The sequence below is a fragment of the Balaenoptera musculus genome, chromosome 3 (genome assembly GCF_009873245.2).
Source record: "Balaenoptera musculus isolate JJ_BM4_2016_0621 chromosome 3, mBalMus1.pri.v3, whole genome shotgun sequence".
NCBI lineage: Eukaryota > Metazoa > Chordata > Mammalia > Artiodactyla > Balaenopteridae > Balaenoptera > Balaenoptera musculus.
The window spans coordinates 149,584,551-149,608,433 of NC_045787.1; the positions used below are offsets into that span (position 1 = coordinate 149,584,551).

A 23,883-nucleotide genomic window follows, 5' to 3' on the forward strand; every position below is an offset into this window, starting at 1 on the left:
AGCTTATTTGAAGAAATAATAACCAAAAACTTTCCAAGTCTGAGGAAAGAAATGGACATACAAATTCAAGAAAGCTCCAGTGATAATAAACCAAAGAGACCCCACACCAAGGCACATTATAATCAAACTGTCAAAAGTTAAAGACTTTTTCTTTGAAAGACATTTTCTTGAAGGCAGCAAGAAAAAAGTGAATTATCACAGACAAGTGAGTTTGTATAAGACTCTCAGCAGATTCTCAGAGAAACCTTGCAGGTCAGAAGGCAATGGGATGATGTATTCAAAGTTCTAAAAGAAAAGAACTGTCAACCAAGAATACTATATCTGGCAAAACTTTCCTTCAAAAATGAGGGTGAGCAGCAGGAGAGAAGTGACACATCAGTACAAGATCTTCAATAAGATTATCAGAGATTTCTCATTAGAAACTGGAGGCCAGAAGTTAGTGGGACGATATATTCAAAGTGCTAAAGAATAAAAGTCAACCAAGATTCCTGTATCCAGCAAAACTGTCCTTCAGAAATGAGGGAGAAACTACTGGGCGTATACCCTGAGAAAACCATAATTCAAAAAGAATCATGTACCACAATGTTCATTGCAGCTCTATTTACAATAGCCAGGACATGGAAGCAACCTAAGTGTCCATCAATAGATGAATGGTTAAAGAAGATGTGGCACATATATACAATGGAATATTACTCACCCATAGAAAAATGAAATTGAGTTATTTGTAGTGAGGTGGATGGACCTAGAGACTGTCATATAGAGTGAAGTAAGTCAGAAAGAGAAAAACAAATACCGTATGCTAACACATATATATGGAATCTAAAAAAAAATGTTTCTGAAGAACCTAGGGGCAGGACAGGAATAAAGACGCAGACGTAGAGAATGGACTTGAGGACATGGGGAGGGGGAAGGGTAAGCTGGGACGAAGTGACAGAGTGGCATGGACATATATACACTACCAAATGTAAAATAGATAGTTAGTGAGAAGCAGCCGCATAGCACAGGGAGATCAGCTCGGGGCTTTGTGACCACCTAGAGGGGTGGGATAGGGAGGGTGGGAGGGAGACGCAAGAGGGAGGGGATATGAGGATATAAGTATACGTATAGCTGATTCACTTTGTTATACAGCAGAAACTAACACACCATTGTAAAACAATTATACTCCAATAAAGTTGTTTAAAAAAAAAATGAGGGAGAAATAAACACATTCCCAGATAAACAAAGCTGAGGGAGTTCATTTACTACTAACCCTGCTCATCAAGAAATGCTAAAGGGAGTCCTGCAGGGTAAAATGAAACACTAAACAGTAACTTGAAGCCATATGAAGAAGTAAAGATATCAATAAAGATAAATACATGGGCAGTTATAAAAGCTATTATTGTAACAATGGTTTGTAACTCCACATTGGTTTTCTATAATGTATTAAGTAACTAATACATTTTTAAAGTATTAATCTAAAAGCTAGTATTATTGTAACTTTGTAACTCCACGTTTTGTTTTCTACATAATTTAAAAGATTAATGCATTTAAAAGAATTATTAGTTTATTTTGGGGCACACAATATATGAAGATATAGTTTTGTGACTTCAACAACTAAAAGGGGTGGGAACAGAGCTGTAAAGGAGCAGAGTTTTTGTGTGTTATTGAAGTTAAGCTGGTATAAATTCAAAGTATTATAATTTTAGAATGTTAAATGTAATCCCCATGGTAACCACAAAGACAATAGCTATAGAATGTACACAAAAGGAAATGAGAAAGGAATGTAAACATTTCACTATGAAAAAATCAACTAAAGACAATAATGCAGGAAATGAGGGACAAAAAAACTATAAGGCATTTACAAAACAAATATCACAAGGCCAGAAGTAAGTCTTTCCTTGTCAGTAAAGGGAAACCAACGAATTGTGCATGCCTGCCTGCTGTGTGACAGGCACTTACGCTGGCTTTGGTAAGGTTAGAGTTATCACCACATAAATCACAAGGACACTGAGACTCAGAGGGGTAAGTTAAATAAGGGATGGAGCTGAGTTTCAAACAAACAAATAAATAAGGTCTGTGCACCACCAAAGCCCATGCTCTTTACCTGCATCAGTTAGGCTTCAATAGTTAGGATCATTTCACCTGTAACAGAAAACCCAGCTCAGACTTGCTTTCACAATAAGGATATACATCAGCTCATCTTACTAGAAGTATAGCAGTGAGATAGACATCATGGTTGCTTGATCTAGTAGCTTGGCAGAGTCATTTTTCTGTCTCTCTGTTCGGATATCCACAGTTTAGGGTTTATCCTGAGACTGATAGTTAGGTTCAGTGAAAGAACTCTAGGATTGCCCTATTTGCCCTCTTTTATAATGACCTAGACTGCTTGCTCTTTCCCAGAAACCTCTCTTTTAGATACACACTCGTTGACTCATGGGCCTTCCCTTAACTTAGTATTTATGAGAGCCCAGTGCTCAGTGTCATCCATGAGATTGAGAGGAAATACTTACTCCTCATTTTTTCTCCCCCAGGGACAAAATCTGCCCGGGCGAGTCCTTTTTCTACGTTATGTAGTACAGACCCTGGAAGATGATTTCCAACAGATCCTGAGGAAGCAGCGACAGCACCTGCAGCAATCTATTGCAAGCACTGTGCTATCCTGTGACAAGCAACCCCACAATGTCAGGTAACCAGCCATCTGAGCCCTGGGATGACAAGAGGGAGGGGCTGTAAGTGGGCAGCTACTCAAGTCCGGAGAACATCAGGTGGATGAAATTTTCTAGTAGCTAGATAGTATAACAGGGGTAGTTATTACAACTATAAACCGTCCTAGAAGAAAACCTCTCTGTACCAACTGTGTGTCAGATGCCATAACTTGTGTGGTTTTTTTCCGAAGACCATCAGACTTCCTTTAGCCTATTTCAGTATTGTTCAGACGGCCTTGTGAGATCTAGGGGAAAAACTTGACTTGTGTAAAACTTTTCACAGCTTTTATAAACCTAAATTTATTTCCATCCCCCTGAGTAACTCAAGATAAATCTCATTTGTCACTACTACTTTCTGAAAAGTCTATTATGATAATAGGTCACGTGGCTGACAATAAGGTACAGTAAGGTAGCAAGCACGTGTTCTTTTTTTGTAGGATCAGGGCCAAAGCTTCTGGAAGCTTCAGAGTGGGGAACTACCATATCCTTATACCAACAGGGGGAAATGTGGTTTGTAGGGTAGGGATCTCAGGCTAGAATTTTCATCCTGGAACTACAGCTTTGCTTCTTTTGGAAACGGTTCTCACCAGCATTCCGTTTTTCAGAGCATCATTCGATTTTTTTCACTCACATTTACATTCTCATATGTTCTTGCATATTTGTTAAGAATAGTTTTCACAGGCCAGTGTGGGATATTGACTATTATAGCTCCTTTAATTAAAAAAGGGGGACGTTTCATTATGTTCTAAGTAACAGTCAGCTTTTTCTCCCTTAGTTTGCATGCTTATATCCATTTCCCTAGATGTGGCATTTTACATAAAGTTTAAATGTTAATGATTATAGGGGGTAGAAAATCAGTAAGTAGAGAAACTACAGAGAGCACAGGATAGCATAGTTGGGTTTAAAATTGAAAAATAACAATTTAAATAGTGAGAGCAACTCTCCTGACCATTCTGCTTTGTGAGCTTAGGCATTGGATTGGGAAATGGGAGACATGAACCCAACTCAATCCAGTGACAAGTCACTCACTTTCATTGTGTGAGCCTCTCACTATACCCAACACTATACTCTTGGGTTTAAAGATAGGCATTGGTAACCTCTAAATGCAAGCCACATACTCTATTTTGTGCTTTATCAATGAAAAAAATCAGTTCCAGCTGATCAGTTACAGCTGGGGAAACAAGCTGTATTTGATTCAATAAGAGATGGCTATTAGATTGAGGTTGTGGTTACATGGATGTGTGCATGTATTTATCAAAACTCATCAAACAGTATATAACTGTGCTTTGACCTGTAACGGGTGGGACAGTTGTCAGAGCTTTCTGAGAGGCTGTTCCTGGATTATAATCCTCAGCTTAGCTCAAATAAAATTTTCCATTTCCTTCTTAAAATAAAAAAAATTCATCAAAAAAAAACCAGTGTGCAATTTATTTTATATAAGTTATACCTCAAAGATAAGTTTTTAAAACGAAAGTGATGGTAAGTCAGTCTCCATATGACCCCTTAAGGGATTTTCTTTTCTTTTTTTAACTGTGCATACAAAGAGTAATCTAGTTCTACACGATTTAAGAAATACACTAGTCCCCAGATCCCCTCACTCACATTTTCCTTTCCCAAGGGGTAACTACTTTCAACTCTTTTATTTAAGTGATTCTTTGGATTTTTACCTCTTTATGGCTAAATAAACTGCTTGTGTTGCTAATTGTTGATTTTTCATTGTTAGCTATTATCTATTAACTCTCCACATGAAAGATGAGTTAGCTCTTTTTCCTCTCTACCTCCCCTCTCTCTCTCTCTCTCTCTCTCTCTCTCACACACACACACACACACACACACTTCCCAGCCCCCATGCCATTCATAGAATTATATCATAATTTTGTTTAGATCAGTATCCAATGTTTCCATCACTATAACTATGTGTGCTAGTCAGAGCTGAGCCAAGTACTAAACTGTGATTACTTTTTCTTTCACTCATACCTTTTTTGTTTTCCTTAGAGTTAATAACTGCCTCATTTTTAGTTTCCTTGTATTGTTTGTGCATGTCAGAAGTCAACCCCAGATTCTCTGCCGTTTGATTTAAATATCCCATCAAGATGTTTATTCACACTGGGTTAGTCTTATGAAGTTCTTCTTCTTGAAGGTCTGTGGTGGAACGTTTTGACCTCCTTCAATCTGGATTGGTTGTCCTCTTTTCCAGTCTTTATCATAAATGTGAAAATTCCCTTCATCTGTTTCCAGTGTTGGATCTCTGTTTCATATCTTCTCTTTCTTGGTTTACTCCCATGTTTTGATAGATCAGTCTCCAGTAGCTTCTTAGAAAGGTATGTGGGAAGTAAAATTTTTGAGATCTTGTATGTCTGAAAATATCTTTATCTTCCCACACGTTGATTGATAAGTGAGTATAGATATTTAGGTTAGAAATATCTTTTCTACAGAACATTAAAGGAAATCTTCCATTGTCTTCTAGCTTCCAGAATTGCTGTGAAGAAGCCATAAGCTACTTTGATTACTGATTCTTTGTGTGTGCCTTGATTTTTTTCTCTAGCTGTTTACAGAATCCTCTTTTTGCCCAATATACTTGTTTTAGATCTATATTCATCCAGTATGCTGGGCATTCACTGGGCCATTTCATATCCTTCATTCTTGGAAAATAGAATTTTCATTCCTGTTATCATGTTTTTAATTTCCAAGAGCTCTTTTTCTTTAAATGTTCCTTTTTGAAAATAATAAAGAGTATTCTGTTCTTGTCTTTTTCTTTCATGGATCCATATCTTTTCATATCTTTGATTATACTAATGATAACTTTTGTTTTCGTTAATTCCCTGTATAATGTCTGTTTTCTCCAAGTTGCTTTTTTGAGGAGAAAGGAGGGTTGGTTTGGCTTTTTGGTGTTTATGTCTCATGTTAGAATATGTCCATAGATGTCTGGTAAACTTTTGTAATCTATCCACGTTTAAGGGTGACTCAAAAGCTCTTGGAAGCTCTGAGTACAGGTGAGGACTTGTCATTTCTGAGTTTCCCTGTCAGTGGAACTGGCTGCCCGTTTCTTAGGAAATACCTCATCAATGTCTTTAGGTCTTTCCTCTTGGGCTGGATGAGTTTTCCAGAAAATACTTCAGATTTCCTACATGAAGGATAAAGACCAGGATGCCAGGTTTTTGGAAGACAGTTCTGGGAAGGTGGCAAGGATCTCTGCACTGAGTATGCATAGGTTCACTTAGAGCCCCTGTTTTTGCTTTATCAGCCTTTGCCTCCCAGCTGTGCCTGGTATCCCAGTCCAGAGACCCTCTGTTTTACCTCTCCACAAAGTTAACCTGTAGTCTTCAGCATTGGGGGAGAAGATCTAAAAGTTTCTTAAACAGATTACAAGCCATCATATTTATTTTAATTTACCTGCTTTTACCCTAACTTCATCGAAACCTCATACTGCCATTTGCAGCACTTATTGAAGATTTTTTTTTCCATTTTTTGGTAAATAGGATTAAATAGGATTGCTCTTCTCTACTGCTGGCTTAGGATTCAGCTTTCTCAATTCTGCCAAGTCAGTTAAAATTTATCCCTTTGCCAAAGTCATAGACTTAGATTAAACATCATCTAAACATGACATTTGCCTTATTTACTTAGTTAATTGGTTACTTTGAATTTTGTAATCAGCATCTCTTACCCCACCCCTTAAATCAAAGGCTAGGACCTTGACAATTACCTACATCCATCCCCCATCACCCACTTTTTGCACCTTCTTGCACCCAAAGTAATTGGCATCCTGAATGTTCATCATGTTTCTTTCCTTTTTATACAGTTTTATTGCATCTATATGTGTTCCTGTAAAGTAAATATTTTTATTTTAGTTCCTTTTAGCTGTATATAAAAGAGTATCATGCTGTATGTAATCAATTGGTACTTTTATATTTCACTTACTATTATAAAGTACTAAGATTTGTCCATACCTATCCACTGTAGCATATTCATTTCCACTACTATAGAATATTGTTTTGTGAATATACTTCATTTTCCTTCCAGCTTCCAGATTTTTACTGTTATTATCTGCCCTCCTTTTCTTCCCTTCTTTGTGGATTTTTTAAAAAATGATTTACTGTAGTATTAGTGGCATTTTAGGAGGGAACAAAACTAGATGTGTATATTCACTCCATCATTTTTACCTGGGTTACCTAAGCGATCATCAAAAGTAATTTTGACTATATGAGATGTTTTTACCTTACTAACTTTGTGAACCTACACCCTGTGTAAGGTTTGACTCCACTGCACATACCCTAAACCTTGGTTATTAGCATTAATAACTGACATCTAATAACAGAAAGCCAACAAAGTCATCCAGTCCAACTTTCCACTTTGTCAAAGAATGTTCCTGGTCAGGAAGCCACAGATAGTGCTCTTTGACCTTGGAGATACCTTTCAATAATTCTAACTTAAAGAAAAATGTTGATGTTTTACTTATCTTTTGTAACCTTACTGCAATTAAATGCAGGGTTTCCATTAGACTTTTTAAATATTGAAAGTAGCCTAAGGGCCCTCTCTGTTGCCTATAGGGAAATCTAGAGGTCTAGGAGCCCATGTTAAATTTGCAGTTCTGAGCACCATATAGTAAGACAGAAGTTTAAACTTTTTCTTTCTTATCTTTCTTCCATTGCAGGGATGTCATCAAGTGGTTGGTCAAAGCAGTAACTGAAGACAGATTAACTCAGTCCCCAAAGGAGAATCAAACCTCTCCAGGAACAGGAATCTTGAAGGCCAGCAGTAGCCACCCTTCTCCCCAACCTAACCTGACAAAGAACAGCAATCAGCTGTAAGGAGCAGGCAGAAGTTATCTTTCCTGGGGCTATTGGGATTTACTGTTTTAGAGAACAGCACCACCCCCTAAGAGGAGTTTCCCCAAAATTAACAAGCTCTTATAACATAGGCTGATTTTTACTAAAAACTATCTTAGTTTGACTAAAGGCTAAATTCCTAATTCCAAAGGTAAAACAAAAGCAGATGCTTTCCCCCTAGATGAATAGGACTCCACTAAGTGAATATAAATTCACAAAGCCGAAGTGGAACAAAAGCCAGAGGACAGTGCCCTCCCTTTCCTAGATTCCAAGAGACAATACAGGGTTACAGCTACTCACCACTTCATCTGTCCACTGACAGAAGAGGAGTCATGCGTAGTGGGTGTTCCAGCAGCCTCTTGTCCTCAAGGACCTGGGTCTCTCCTCCAGTCCTGGAAAAAGAAGAGCAGTTCAACCTGCAGGTTCCAACAGGTTATAACAGCAATGGTTCAGACCAGGGCAGGTCCTATTACCTCAGACCACACTGGAAAGAGATTCCTGGCATTTTTTTTATGGGATTGAAAGTGGTCTTGGCATTTTTTGAGAAATGCCAGGATTTGGGGGCTGGAGCTGCCCTTGCACAAGTAACCTGCTATTCCATGTCAATTATGTTAAAAATGACAGTCACACTTGATATTTCAGATACAGCATTTGTGCCTAAATTCACAACGCTATATAATAATCTAGTTGCACTGACCTGATTTTCATATAAGTACTATGGGTTTTAACTAATTTAGGAGACAATCTTGTATCTAAAGGGAGAATGTTTTGGAACAATGAAGTATTTGCTTTAGCAGATTGGGGAAGGTCCTAAAGTAGGGAAGTAGGGTTATCCCAGAACTCAGTACATAGACCCAAGAGAGAAGCAGACACTGTTCCTTAAATGAAAGCTAATATAATAATAATAATAGTAATAAATTTATTGTAAGTAGATATTAGTAGAATAAAATAGGGTCCCCCTAAAAGTGATCATGATCTTAACAACAACAGTAGGCACTGCTGTTTACCATTAATGAGTGCCTATCTGCCAGATATCTTAAACAGCACAACTTTATGAAATAGGTGGTATTATTTCTCCTTTTTTGAGATGAGAGAACTTAGACTGAAAGCAGTTTAGTAATTTGTCAAAAATTGATCAGCTTGTCATTGCTGAGCCAGAATCTGATGCCAGAGTCCCTGTTCCACCTATTGTGTCACTGGCTGCAGATTTTCTGAAAACAGAGCCTTTCCTTCCCTCACAAATAATAGTGCATGTTAGAAAAGGCTAGCTTCAAGGCCAGGCTCACCTTCTGAGGGGTTGCCCAGATTCCTTCTGCCACATCAGCCTGGCTGTCTCCCACAGTTAGGTCTGATGAGAGAGAGGGTCATGTTTCACCAGTTGAAATTCTGAGACTGAACTTAGTAAAAGATTATTGTAAAGGAACCAGTAACAGGAGAAGACTATATGGTAAATATGTATTTTCTCCTATCAAAGAAATTCAAATAATTGTTAGTCATTCTGGACCTGTTTCTTCATCTGTAAAATAGAGAAGTTATAGGTTAGGTGATCCTTAAAGTTCTCTAGATCCTTAAGATTGCATGTTTCTCTTTTTGAATTTAAAAGCAGCTTGCTTTTACAGCTCAACCCCAGGTTCTGAGAGGTTCAGATAGTATGATCTGGCAAAAGGGATTCAGGTAGGTGAAATTGCTAATAAAAGCATGCTGGTGCTTGAGTAGTTCTCCCTGACCCTAGTGTGTGCTTTACAAGATCCTTTAGTACACTGGTGGGGACCTCATCCCAGCCAGTAGGGTAGCTCTTTGCCAGACCCTCCCGCTCATTTGTTTTCTGTGTTCTGGACTCAGGATTGTATGCCAGCTGCAGAGGATGCTGTCCATAGCCGTAGAGGTGGATAGGACCCCCACATGCAGCTCCAGTAAAATTGCTGAAATGATGTTTGGGTTTGTGCTGGACATTCCTGAGAGGAGTCAGAGGTGAGTCTTAGTTTTCTTTTTTGTTCATTTGTTTTTTGTTTTGGTCTGGGAACATAATTTCAAAAGAAAATTCCAAATGGTAGTTAAATTAGGAAAAAAGAGGTAGAGGGATAGTTCCTGTCTCTTTAACCTTTTGAAAGAAAGAGGTTCTCAACCAGTTGTTATTATTTGCAACTAAGGCATAATTTCTTGGGAAGAGGCAGGGTTCCTTAAATGGAGCCTAAATTTTCCCACTTTATCCATCTGTCTAATAACTTTACTCATCTCTCAAGGTTCAGCTGTGAGGCACGACCATCTTCTCTGACCCTCAGCCATAGAGCCTGGTATAACTGTTCGCTAAAGTCTTGATGGATGAATGAAATAGGCATATCCAATATTAGGGGGAAAAGAGGTGACCCAAGAATGAATAGGGTTGCACCTGTAGAATGAGCCCAGATACTAAGAATAAGGAATTCAGTTTCTCTAAGCATTAATTAGTAAAGCATTTCATTAGGAAGAGATAAGGAAATAGAACTCTTGGCTAGGGCCAGTGATTCCTCCTTTGAACCAGTAATTTTAGAAATCCGAAGGAAGAAAAATAAACTAGAATGAATATGAATTCATGAACAGTTGCTGGTACAGAAAATAACTATGAGAAAATCATTGTATGGTGGTGGCCCTTGGGGGAAATTATCTCCATCAGGTCCATGTCTGCTTCCCATCCCCATCCCCTAAGCTCCCAGTTGGCAGCCAAGACTATTCTTGTACCGTTCTGGTTCCTCTATTGGAAGAAAATGTCGTACCAAATAGAATTGTAATAAAGATTTAATTAAAATATCCTGCTAAGATTAAGACAAACATTTATTGGGTCCCTACAATGTGCCAGTCATTGTCATGTTAATTATCTCATGTTTTCATAAAACTTTATAATGTTATTCCTGTTTAACAAATGAGAAAAATACTCTAAGTAGTTAAATAACTAACCCAAGTTTACACAGTTAATCACATTCAGAATCCAGATTTAAACCCAGGACTTCTTAAATCCAAGATCAGTTCAAAGAAGGCAATACATTACAGTGGTCAGCCAAAAGGAAGCTTTCATAAATGCCATGCTTGCTCTATCACTTTGTTAGGGATATTTCATTTGGGTCCAACTCCCATACCATTCATTCATTTCTGCCCAGATTCTGGTGAGAGATGGGAAATCTAAGGAATGGGTAACCGTAAACAAATTTGGGCTTAACATAGACAAAAAAATTTTAAATAAAACCTGGCCCTACTTTAAAACTTTCTCAGAAAGGGCATATTGGCAACCACCCCAAATTATACTAGAAGATACTTTATATACTTTTATCTTGGTTGTTTTAACTTTTAAAAGTTTAGGTGTAATTTATATGCAATTAAATGATACAAACTAATTTACATAAATATCCTTCCATGAGTTTTGACAAAGGCATAACCCATGTGACCTATCATTTTCCAGTGCCTCATCGATAGCATATAGAAATCCTGCAACCTTGATGAATTCATTTATTCTAGTAGGAATATTTCTGTAGTTTCCTTAGAATTTTCTACATACACAATATTTTGTCTGCAAATAAAAACAGTTTAACCTCCTCCTTTCCAATCTGTATGCCTTTTGCTTGTTTATCTTACCCTATTGCATGGGCTAATACCTCCAATAGAATGTTGGAGAAGTGATAGGAACAGACATCCTTGCCTTATGCCTGATCTTAGGGGGCAAACATTCAGTCTTTTACTATTTAATAGTAGTATTAGCTGTATGTGTTTCATAGGTGCCCCTTGTCAGATTGAGGAGGCTTCCTTCTATTTCTAATATATTGAGTGTTTTTGTGAAGAATAAGTATTAAAATTTGTGAAATTTTTTTCCTCTAGTGAGATAGTCAAAATTTTTCTCCTTTCTTCCATTGATGTGATGAATTACATTGATTAATTTCCTAATATTAAAACAACCTTGCATTCCTAGAATAAAAAACCCTACTTGACTGTGATATGTTACCCTTTTTTATTGACAGACTGAATTTGCTAATATTTTGTTAAGGGCTTTTGCATCTATGTTTACTAGAGATGGTGATCTGTGATTTTATTTTCTTATAATGTTCAACTTCATTCATATTTAAAGAAATTTAAATTAAAACTACACTGAGGTACCATTTCTAACCTATCTAAATAGTAAAAATTTTAAAGTACTATAAAACACTCTGTTAGTGAGGCTTTGAGAAAGCAGGTAGGTACTCATACATTGCTGGTGGGACTGCAGAATGGTACAAGCCTTATGGAGGGGAATTTTCCAATATCTAACAAAATTAAAGGTACATGTACCTCTTGACCCAGCAATCTCATGTCTAGGAATTTACCCTGAAGGTACACTTTTAACAGTATAAAAATACATATGCACAAGGATATTCACAACAGCATGTTTGTAATTGCAAAATACTAGAAACAACCCAAATGCCCATACATAGGGCAGTGGTTGAATATCTGTGGTACATCTACACAGTGAAGATGTAGCTGTAAAAAAGTAAAATTTAAAAATAGGAGCAAAATATTTATGATCTGTTTTCCAAAATATATTGTTAAGTAAACAAAGCAAAATACTAAAGAGTATGCATAATAAATATACATATATTTTTCTAAGAAGGAGAAATTTAAAAATATACATGATTATAATAATTTACAAAAAAAGAAACCAAGTTAAGATAAACTGCAGACTAATCAAATTGCTTACATACAGGAGTAGATAGATGGCAATGGGCTGGAAAGGAGATAAAGTGCTGAGCTGGAGTTGGAATGACCTTAATGGTAGTATTGGTAGTGTAATACTTCCCTGAGTATACTTCTTTGTATAGTTATAACTTTTAGACTTTTAGAACCATATTAATGTTTTATATACTCAAAAAAAGAAAAATAAATCAGCAAGGAAGTTGGATGGGAGCCTAACATGCAATACAAACAGACACAAATTAACCTGTGTTTTAAATGAATAATAATTGGGGCCATGGGGTGGGGGATGGGAGGGAGGACAAGCCCAAGCAACTTTATTTTTACTTCTTATTTTTAAATAATTATAGATTCACAGGAAGTTGCAAAAACTAGTACAGAGGGGTCCTGTATACCCTTCACCCTCTTTCCCCTAGCGATTACATCTTGCATAACTATAACAGTATCACAAAAAGGAAATTGATGTTGGTATAATCCACAGAACATATTCAGATTTCATCCATTTCACCTAGATTGCACTCATTTGAGGGTAGTTCTATGTAATTTTATCACATTTGTAGCTTCATATAACCACCAGCACAATCAAGGTATATGGAACTGTTCCATCACCACAAAGATCCCTTGTACTACCCTTTTACGGGTAACTATTCATCTTCTCCAACCCCTGGAAACCACTAGTCTGTCCAAGTAAGATAAAACACAGTATCTGGACTAAACGCCCTCAGGCTAAAGACAAAATGAAGTGTAAATAAATATTAAACTCTAGTTAGTAAATTTCTTTTTCACAGAAAGTATGAGTTAACAATTCAAAAACTATCTTATGTGTATTCTAGGATTAAACAAATAAATGTATTGTGGATAATGAGAGCCAAGTTTCTCACTGTCAGAGAAGAGAGTAACACATATGAAAAGGGGAAAGGATAGAAGGAACCCTGTGGTGCTGGATTGGAATTGGAGGTATCAACATGAACTTGTGGTTTCTAATAAATATAGATAGATATAGGAATAAATGTAGATGTGTGAGTGTGTTATATATATATATATATAGTGTGTGAATTCATACGTCTGTTTCCTACCTTTACCCACTGAGAGAGCATAGAAACAATTACACCCTAGTAGCAATGAGCACACCTAATACTCAGATCTTTGTTTTTAAATACTAGTTTATACTAAAAGGAACAAGAGTTCTTTAAGGAAATGACTAATTCCAGAGCTGAGGTAAAGAAAAGTATAAAATGAGCCTAGAACATCTTGTTCCAGAAAGTGAGGAAATGTTCAAGGAATGTTCAGAACATGTCAAAAGAAGCTTAAAGGGCTTCCACTGACTAAATCTGGGATAATTTGAGTATCAAATAAATATTGACAGTAAAACATTATAAACTGTTGTATAAAATAAGAATCCATGATTCTAATACTGATAGGAAGGAAGAAAACGGACTCTCTTCCTTACATTAGAAAGCCAGCTAATAAATATAGGAAGAAATGATGAATTAGGGAAAAAATTGCCATTTGGCAACCATCATAATAAGAGTTAATTCAGGTATGAGTGTGTACTAAAATTGTGAAAGTTTGTGGAGTACCAAGATATTTGCATAATCTCAAAGTATGTTCTCATGAGATATTAATTATGAAGTGAAAAATAATAACTTTACTGTGGAGATAACTACCATAGTCAAGTGATCAAAATTAACACCAGCAATGGGACAAATTGACATCATATGCCCCTTGATATGATACACACAACATTTTTGCAGTCCTCTTGCCAAAAAATGCATAACCTCAATCAAATCATGGGAAAATATCAGAGAAATCCCAAATGAGAAACATTCTATGAAAAAAACTGACCTGCACTTTTCCAAAATGTCAATGTCATGAAAGACAAAGCAAGATTGAGGAACTGTTCCAGATCAAAGGACATTAAAAAACAGGCAACTGAAAGCAATGCATAATCTGGGATTTTCTTTTGCTATTAATAGCATCATTAAGACAATGAAAAAATCTGATTAAAGTCTATGGTTAATATAATAGTATTGCGTTAAGATTAATTTTCTGATTTTTTTTTATCATTGTACGTGGTTATCTTAGAGAATGTCCTTGTTTTTAGGAATTATACACTGCAAGTATTTAGGGATAAATGGGCATCATGTCTGCAACTTACTATCAAATAGTTTAGAGGAAAAAAATAGAAAGACAGAGTTAGTGAGAAGGATAAAGAAGATATGGTAAATGTTTAACACTTGGGGAACCTGAATGAAAAGTGCTAAGGGTATTTGTGAATTATCTGTACTATTCTTGCAACTCTTCTCTGAGTATAACAAAAAGTTAAAAAAAAAAGTATATTTATTGTAAACAGCATATAGTCAGATTTGCTTTTTTAGGCAGCTGACAATCCCTGCCTTTTAACTAGAGTTATTTATTCCATTTACATTTAATTTAATTATTGGTTTTACATCTTTCATCTTACTGTTTGTTTCCTGTTTGTCCCTTTTGTTCTTTGTTCATTTTTACCTCCTTTTCTGCCTTCTTTTGGATTAATTATTTTCTATTATTCCATTTTATCTTTCCTAAGGCTTTTTAAGTTTTTTAAATTAAAAATTTATTTTGACATAGTTGTAGATTCTTATGCAGTTGTAAGGAATAATACAGAGAGATCACATGTACTCTTTACACAATTTTGCCCAATGGTAACATATTGCAAAACTTTAGTGCATGTATCACAACCAGGATATCAAGAATGGACTTCCCTGGTGGCACAGTGGTTAAGAATCCACCTGCCAATGCAGGAGACACAGGTTCGAACCCTGGTCCAGGAAGATCCTACATGCCACAGAGAAACTAAGCCCGTGAGCTTCAACTACTGAGCCTGCACTCTAGAGTCCGTAAGCCACAACTACTGAGCCCGCGTGCCGCAACTGCTGAGGCCTGCGTGCCTACAGCCTGTGCTCCACAATGAGAGAGGCCACCACAATAAGAAGCCCATGCACCGCAACAAAGAGTAGCCCCCACTCACAGCAAATAGAGAAAGCCCACATGCAGCAACGAAGACCCAATGCAGCCAAAAATAAAAATAAATAAAATAAAAATTTTTTTAATTTTTAAAAATAAAAACAAAGAATGATAGAAGCCAAGATAGAGAACATTTCCATAACCATAAGGATTATTCATTTTGCCCTTTTATAACTATACCCTCCCACCGCCACCCCTTCTTAACCCTTGGCAACTACTAGTCTATTTTTCATTTTTATAATTTTGTCATTTCAAGATATTGTATAAGTGGAATCATACAGTATGTAACCTTTGGGGATTGGCTTTTTCACTTAGCATAAGTCTCTGGAGATCCATTCAGGTTGTATCTATCAATAGTTGATTATTTTTTATTGGTGAATAGTATTCCATAGTGTGGGTGTACCTTTGATTTTTTTTTTTTTTAACCATTTACCCCCTGAAGGATATCTGTCTTGTTTCCAGTTTGGGGCTATTATGAATAAAACTTCTATAAACATTCATGTACAAATTTTTAAATAAATGTAAGTCTTCATTTCTATGGAATAAATGCCAAGGAGTGCAATTTTTGCATTATATAGTAGTTACTTATTTAATTTTTTTAAGAAACTGCCAAACTGTTTCCTTGAGTGGCTGTACGGTTTTACATTCCCCCCAGCAGTATATGAGTGATCCAGTTTCTCTGCATCCTGGCCAGCATTTGGTGTTGTTACTGTTTTTTATTTTAGCCATTCTGATAGGTGTGTGGAGGATTCTCATTGTGATTTTCATCTTCATTTCTCTGATAGCTAATGAAGTTGAACATGTTTTCATGTGCTTAATACCATCTGTATAACATCTTCACTAAAATATTTTTTTCTTATGTTCTAAATAGATTGTTTGCTTTTTTACTGAGTTTGTTTTATTTTTTAATAGATTGTTATTGGAATATAATTACTTCACAATACTGTGTTAGTTTCTGTTGCATAATGAAGTGAATAGCCATATGCATACACATGTCCCCATATCCCCTCCCTCTTGAGCCTCCCACCCATCTCCCCTCTAGGTCATCGTAAAGCACCGAGACAATCTCCCTGTGCTATGCTGCTGCTTCCCACCAGCCAACTATTTTACATTCGGTAGTGTATGTATGTCAATGCTACTCTCACTTCGCCCCAGCTTCGCCCTTCCACCCCATGTCCTCAGGTCCATTTTCTATGTCTATCTCTTTATTCCTGCCCTGCAACTAGGTTCATCAGTACCTTTTTGCTTTTAGATTCCATATATATGTGTTAGCATATGGTATTTGTTTTTCTCTTTCTGACTTACTTCACTCTGTATGAGAGACTCTAGGTCCATCCACCTCACTACAAATAACTCAGTTTCATTTCTTTTTATGGCTGAGTAATATTCCATTGTGTATGTGTGCCACATCTTCCTTACCCATTTATCTGTTGATGGACATTTAGGTTGGTTCTATGTCCTGGCTATTGTAAATAGTGCTGAAATGAACATTGTGGTACATGTCTCTTTTTGAATTATGGTTTTCTCAGGGTATATGCCCAGTAGTGGGATTGCTGGGTCATATGGTAGTTCTATTTTTAGTTTTTTAAGGAACCTCCATACTGTTTTCCATAGTGGTTGTATCAATTTACATTCTCACCAACAGTGCAGGAGGATTCCCTTTTCACCACACCCTTTCCATCATTTATTGTTTCTAGATTTTTTGATAATGGCCATTCTGACCAGCGTGCGGTGATACCTCATTATAGTTTTGATTTGTATTTCTCTAATAATTAGTGATGTTGAGCATCTTTTCATGTGCCTCTGGCCATCTGTATGAAATGTCTATTTAGGTCTTCCACCCATTTTTTAACTGGATTGTTTGTTTTTTTTGATATTGAGCTCCATGAGCTGTTTGTATATTTTGGAGATTAATCCTTTGTCTGTTGCTTCATTTGCAAATATTATTTTCTCCCATTCTGAGGGTTGTCTTTTTGTCTTGTTTATGGTTTCCTTTGCTGTGCAAAAGCTCTTAAGTTTAAGACCAATTTGTTTATTTTTGTTTTTATTTCCGTTACTCTAGGATACGGGTCAAAAAAGATCTTGCTGTGGTTTATGTCAAAGAGTGTTTTTCCTATGTTTTCCTCTAAGAGTTTTATAGTGTCTGGCCTTATGTTTAAGTGTTTAATCCATATGGAGTTTATTTTTGTGTATGGTGTTAGGTAGTGTTCTAATTTCATTCTTTTACACATAGCTGTCCAGTTTTCCCAGCATCACTTATTGAACAGGATGTCTTTTCTCCATTGTATGTTCTTGCCTCCTTTGTCATACTTAGGTGCCCATATGTGCGTGGGTTTATCTCTGGGCATTCTATCCTGTACCATTGATCTATATTTCTGTTTTTGTGCCAGTACCATACTGTCTTGATTACTGTAGCTTTGTAGTATAGTTTGAAGTGGGGGAGCCTGATTCCTCCAACTCCATTTTTCTTTCTCAAGATTTCTTGGCTATTCAGGGTCTTTTGTGTTTCCATACGAATTGTAAAATTTTTTGTTCTAATTCTGTGAAGAATGCCATTGGTAGTTTGATAGGGATTGCATTGAATCTGTAGATTGCTTTAGGTAGTATAGTCATTTTCACAATATTGATTCTTCCAATCCAAGAACATGGTATATTTCTCCATCTGTTTATGTCATCTTTGATTTCTTTCATCAGTGTTTTATAGTTTTCTGAGTGCAAGTCTTTCACCTCCTTAGGCAGGTTTATTCCTAGGTATTTTATTCTTTTTGTTGCAATGGTAAATGGGAGTGTTTCCTTAATTTCTGTTTCTGATTTTTCATTGTTGGTGTATAGGAATGCCAGAGATTTCTGTGCATTAATTTTGTATCCTGCAACCTTACCAAATTCATTGATTAGTTCTAATAGTTTTCTGGTGGCATCTTTAGGATTTTCTATGTATAGTATCATGTCATCGGCATACAGTGACAGTTTTACTTCTTCTTTTCCAATTTGTATTCCTTTTATTTCTTTTTCTTCTCTGATTGCTGTGGCTAGGACTTCCAAAACTATGTTGAATAAGAGTGGTGAGAGTGGATATCCTTGTCTTGTTCCTGATCTTAGTGGAAATGCTTTCAGTTTTTCACCATTGAGTATGATGCTTGCTGTGGGTTTGTCATATATGGCCTTTATTATGTTGAGGTAGCTTCCCTCTATGCCCATTTTCTGGAGAGTTTTTATCATAAATGGTGTTGAATTTTGTCAAAAGCTTTTTCTGCATCTATTGAGATGATCATATGGTTTTTATTCCTTAATTTGTTAATGTGGTGTATCATATTGATTGATTTGCGTATATTGAAGAATCCTTGCATCCCTGGGATAAATCCCACTTGATCATGGTGTATGATCCTTAATGTGCTGTTGGATTCTGTTTACTAGTATTTTGTTCAGGATTTTTTTTTGGAAGAGTTTGAGAAGGATCGGTGTTAGCTCTTCTCTAAATGTTTGATAGAATTCGCCTGTGAAGCCATCTGGTCCTGGACTTTTGTTTGTTGGAAGATTTTTAATTACAGTTTCAATTTCAGTACTTGTGATAGGTCTGTTTATATTTTCTAATTCTTCCTGGTTCAGTCTTGGAAAATTGTACCTTTCCAAGAATTTGTCCATTTCTTCGTGGTTGTCCATTTTATTGGCATATAGTTGTTTGTAGTAGTCTCTTATAATTCATTGTATTTCTACAATGTCAGTTGTGATTTCTCCTTTTTCATTTCTAATTTTATTGATTTGCGTCCTCTCCCTTTTTTTCTTGATGAGCCTGACTAAGGGTTTATCAATTTTGTTTATCTTCTCAAAGAACCAGCTTTTAGTTTTATTGAGCTTTGCTATTGTTTTCTTCATTTCTATTTCATTTATTTCTGCTCTCATCTTTATGATTTCTTTCCTTCTACTGACTTCGGGTTTTCTTTGTTCTTCTTTCTCTAGCTGTTTTAAGTGTAGAGTTAGATTGTTTATTTGAGATTTTTCTTGTTTCTTGAAGTGAGATTGTATTGCTATAAACTTCCCTCTTAGGACTGCTTTTGCTGCGTTCCATAGGTTTTGGGTTGTCGTATTTTCATTGTCATTTGTTCCTATTTTTTTTTAATTTCTTCTTTGATTTCTTCAGTGATCTCTTGGTTATTTAGTAGTGCACTGTTTAGCCTCCATGTATTTGTGTTTTTTACAGTTTTTTTCCTGTGATTGATTTCCAATCTCATAGCATGTGGTCAGAAAAGATGCTTGATATGATTTCAATTTTCTTAAATTTTCCGAGGCTTGATTTGTGACCCAAGATGTGATCTATCCTGGAGAAAGTTCCATGTGCACTTGAGAAGAAAGTGTATTCTGCCACGTTTGGGTGGAATGTTCTATAAATATCAGTTAGATCTATCTGGTCTATTGTGTCATTTAAAGTTTGTGTTTCCTTATTTATTTTCTGTTTGGATGATCTGTCCGTTGGTGTAAGTGGGGTGTTAAAGTCCCCTACTATTATTGTGTTACTGTCGATTTCTCCTTTCATGGTTGTTAGCATTTGCCTTATGTATTGAGGTGCTCCTATGCTGGGTACATAAACATTTATAATTGTTATATCTTCTTCTTGGATTGATCCTTTGATCATTATGTAGTGTCCCTCCTTATCTCTTGTAACAGTCTTTATTTTTAGTCTATTTTACTGACTGATACGAGTATTGCTACTCCAGCTTTCTTTTGATTTCCATATGCATGGAATATCTTTTTCCATCCCTTCACTTTCAGTCTGTATATGTCCCTAGATGTGAAGTGGGTCTCTTGTAGACAGCATATATATGGGTCTTGTTTTTGTATCCATTCAGCCAGTCTGTGTCTTTTGGTTGGGGCACTTAATCCATTTAATAATCAAGGTCATTATCGATATATATGTTCCTATTACTATTTTCTTAATTGTTTTGGGTTTGTTTCTGTGGGTCTTTTTCTTTTCTTGTGTTTCCCGCTTAGAGAAGTTTCTTTAGTGTTTGTTGTAAAGCTGGTTTGGTGGTGCTGAATTCTCTTAGCTTTTGCTTGTCTGTAAAGCTTTTGACTTCTCCATCAAATCTGAATGAGATCCTTGCTGGGTAGAGTAATCTTGGTTGTAGGTTTTTCTCTTTCATCACTTTAAGTATATCCTGCCACTCCCTTCTGGCCTGCAGAGTTTTCGCTGAAAAATCAGCTGATAACCTTATGGGGATTCCTTTGTATGTTATTTTTTGTTTTTCCCTTGCTGCTTTTAATATTTTTCTTTGAATTTAATTTTTGTTAGTTTGAATAATATGTGTCTTGGTGTGTTTTTCCTAGGGTTTATCCTGTATGGGACTCTCTTTGCTTCCTGGACTTAGGTGACTCTTTCCTTTCCCATGTTAGGGAAGTTTTCAACTATAATCTCTTCAAATATTTTCTCAGACCCTTTCTTTTCCTCTTCTTCTTCTGGGACCCCTGTAATTCGAATGTTGGTGTTTTTAGTGCTGTCCCAGAGATCTCTGAGAACGTCTTCAATTCTTTTCCTTCTTTTCTCTTTATTCTGCTCCTTGACAGTTATTTCCACCATTTTGTCTTCCAGCTCACTTACTCGTTCTTCTGCCTCAGTTATTCTGTTACTGATTCCTTCTACTGTATTTTTTATTTCAGTTATTCTGTTGTTCATCTCTGTTTGTTCTTTATTTCTTCTAGATCTTTGTTAAACATTTCTTGTATTTTCTCAGTCTGTGCCTCCATTCTATTTCCGAGATTCAGAATCATCATTACTATCATTACTCTGAATTCTTTTTCAGGTAGATTGCCTATTTCCTCTTCATATTTTTGGTCTTGTAGGTTTTTACCTTGCTCCTTCATCTGTGACATATTATTTTGTCGTCTCTTTTTTTTTTTTTTTTATGAGTGGGACTGTGTTTTGTCTTACTGGTTGTTTGGCCTGAGGCTTCCAACACTGGGGTTTGTAGGCTGCTGGGTAGAGCTGGGTCTTGGTGCTGAGATGAGGAACTCCATGAGACCTCACTCCAATGAATATTCCCTGGGGTCTGAGGTTCTCTGTTAGTCCAGTGGTTCGGACTCGGAACTCCCACCACAGGAGCTTCGGCCTTACCCTGGCGGGCTCATGAACCAAGATCCAACAAGCTGCCTGGGGTGGCAAAAAAAAAAAAAATACAATAACAAAGTAAAAAATAAAATTAGACTAGGAAACTAACAGATATGTTAGGAAGAATATAAAAATTAGAATATAGATGAATCAACAACCGGAAGGTACAACAGTACCACAGTAGTAAAAAAGAGGAGGGGAAAAAAAAAGGGGGTGGGGGAGGAGGCCTTGGCTGCGGAGGGCAGGGCCTAAGCAAGGGGGAGCTTTGGGTGGTGGGTGGGGCCAATGCTCAGGACCCACAGGGCTGGAACAGGCCCTGGGCACTGTGGGGGATGGGGCTTAGGCTCAAGGAACAGAAGGGGCCCAGGCGTGCCCACCACCCCTGGTCTGAGAGGGCAGGGGACCTCACCTGGGAGCCCAGCAGGCTTCCTGGGCTCGAGTGGGTGGGACAAATGCCCTCCTCTCCTCTCCTGCTCCTCCAGTCTGGGAGGGCCCCTCCCCCCTGCCTCTCCTGATCTCCCCACCTCCCTCCTATGCCCCCAGGACCCACGCAGCCTGGATGGGGCTTTGGAGGGGGGGTACTGGCCTGGGAGCTCAGCAGGCTCCGTGGCCCAAGTGGGCCAGGCAATCGCCCTCCCTCCTCTCCCGCTCTTCCTGGGAGTCCCTCCCGCCTGCCTCTCCTGATCTCCCAGTCCTCAGGGGTGCAGATCCTGTCTGGCCTCCACTTCTCCTCCCCCGTCAGTCCCCCTACATCCTACGGGTTCACTTTGGGGTTCCTCCCATCTCCTTGGGCATCAGAGTCTCCCACCAGTGGCCGGCAGGCGCCCTAGTTGCAGGGAGATGTTAACTCCACGTCTTCCCACATCTCCATCTTGACTCTGCTCTCCTACTGTTGACTTTTAAGAGTCTGTATATATTCTAGATACAATCTTTTTTCAGATCTGTAGTTTGCAAATATTTTCTCCCATTCTGTAGTTTGTCTTTTCATCCTCTTTAACAAGGTCTTTCAAAAAGCAAGTTTTAAATTTTAATGAAGTCCAGCTTATCAGCTTTTTCTTTTATGGAAAATGCTTTTGTGACAAAGATTCCTTAGGATTGTCTGTGTAGACCATCATGTCATCTGCAAATAGGGAAAGTTCTACTTCTTTTTTTTCCAATCAGTATGCCTTTTATTGCCTTACTGCACAGGCTAGAACTTCCAGTACTATGTTGAATAGTAATGATGAAAGCAGACACCTTTGTTCATGATCTAGGGGAAAGCATTCAGTTCATTAATTATTGATTAATTAAAATATGAGTTCACCATTAATTATGATGCCAGCTATAGGTTTTTTTGTAGATGTTCATTAATAAGTTGAAGAAGTTCCCTTCTATTCCTAGTTTTCTATTTTTATCATGAGTGGGTATTGAATTTTATCACATGCTTTTTCAGCAAATGTTTTACTTTTTTTTAATGGTTGCTCTTGGAATTACAATATGCATTCTTAACTTACTAGAGTCTGCCTTGAATTAATATTATATCATAACATGTAATGTAAGAACCTTATATCTGTGTATTTCCATTTATCCCACTCCCATCCTCTGTGCTATTGTTGTCATACATTTTACTCCAGGATGGGATCATATTTTTGCTTTAAACATTTAGTTGTTTTTAAAAGAAATTCAGAGATGGGGGGGGAAAGTCTTTATACTACCTAACTGTGATATTATGACCTATAATAAGAAATATATACATTTGATCTTCATCCTGTTCCTGGCACAGAGCTCTTTTGGAGTTTTTTAAGTGATAAGAGTGATCAAGTTATCTTTGTTATGTTAGTGAGGTGTCTTTCAGAAAGCATTTGGTGACCTAAGGATAGGAGCTGGTTGCCAGGGGAACCATGTAATTAGAGGGTTGGGACTTCAACCCTCCACTCCCAGCCCTCCCCTCACCCCACCCCCACCTCCTGGGAAGGGGCAGGGGCTGGAGGTTGAGTTCAATTACCAATGGCCAATGATTTAATCAGTCATGCCTATTTAATGCAGCTTCCTTGAAAACCCAAAAGGACTGGGTTCAGAGAGCTTCCAGGTTGGTAAACAGGTGGAGATGCCTGTAGAGTGATGTACCCAGAGAGCATGGAAGGGCCTCACCCTTTCCCCATACCTTATGCATCTCTCCCATTTGGCTGTTCTTGAGTTATATCCTTTTATAATAAACTGGTAATCTAGTAAGTAAAGTGTTTCTCTGAGTTCTGTGAGCCACTGTAGCAAATTAATCAAACCTAAGGTGGGGTTCTGGGAACCTTCGATCTATAGCTAGGTGGTTCAGAAGCACACAGGTCAACAACCTGGACTTTCCAATTGGCATCTGAAGAGAGAGTGGGAGGGCAGTCTTGTAGGATTGAGCCCTTAACCTGTGGGATCTGACACTATGGTAAATAGTGTCAGAATTGAGTTAATTGCTTAGTGGTGCGGAAATAAAACACACATCAGATCCACATAGCTACCATTTTGGGTGTTCTTCTTTCTTTCTTTAAGATCCAAGTTCCATTTGGTATCATTTCTCTTCCACCTAAAGAACTTAACTTCTTTTAAC

The 23,883-nt window shown here is 37.3% G+C and overlaps 1 protein-coding gene across 1 annotated transcript in view; it reads left to right on the forward strand.

Annotated features, from left to right (window-relative positions):
* SIMC1 (SUMO interacting motifs containing 1) overlaps positions 1-23,883 on the forward strand; it is a 97,011-nt gene that overhangs the window by 60,943 nt on the left and 12,185 nt on the right. The window contains exons 5-7 of the mRNA XM_036845795.1: positions 2,511-2,665; positions 7,336-7,488; positions 9,353-9,481. Of these exons, the coding sequence (XP_036701690.1) occupies positions 2,511-2,665; positions 7,336-7,488; positions 9,353-9,481 (437 nt within the window). The remainder of the gene's footprint in view (positions 1-2,510; positions 2,666-7,335; positions 7,489-9,352; positions 9,482-23,883) is intronic.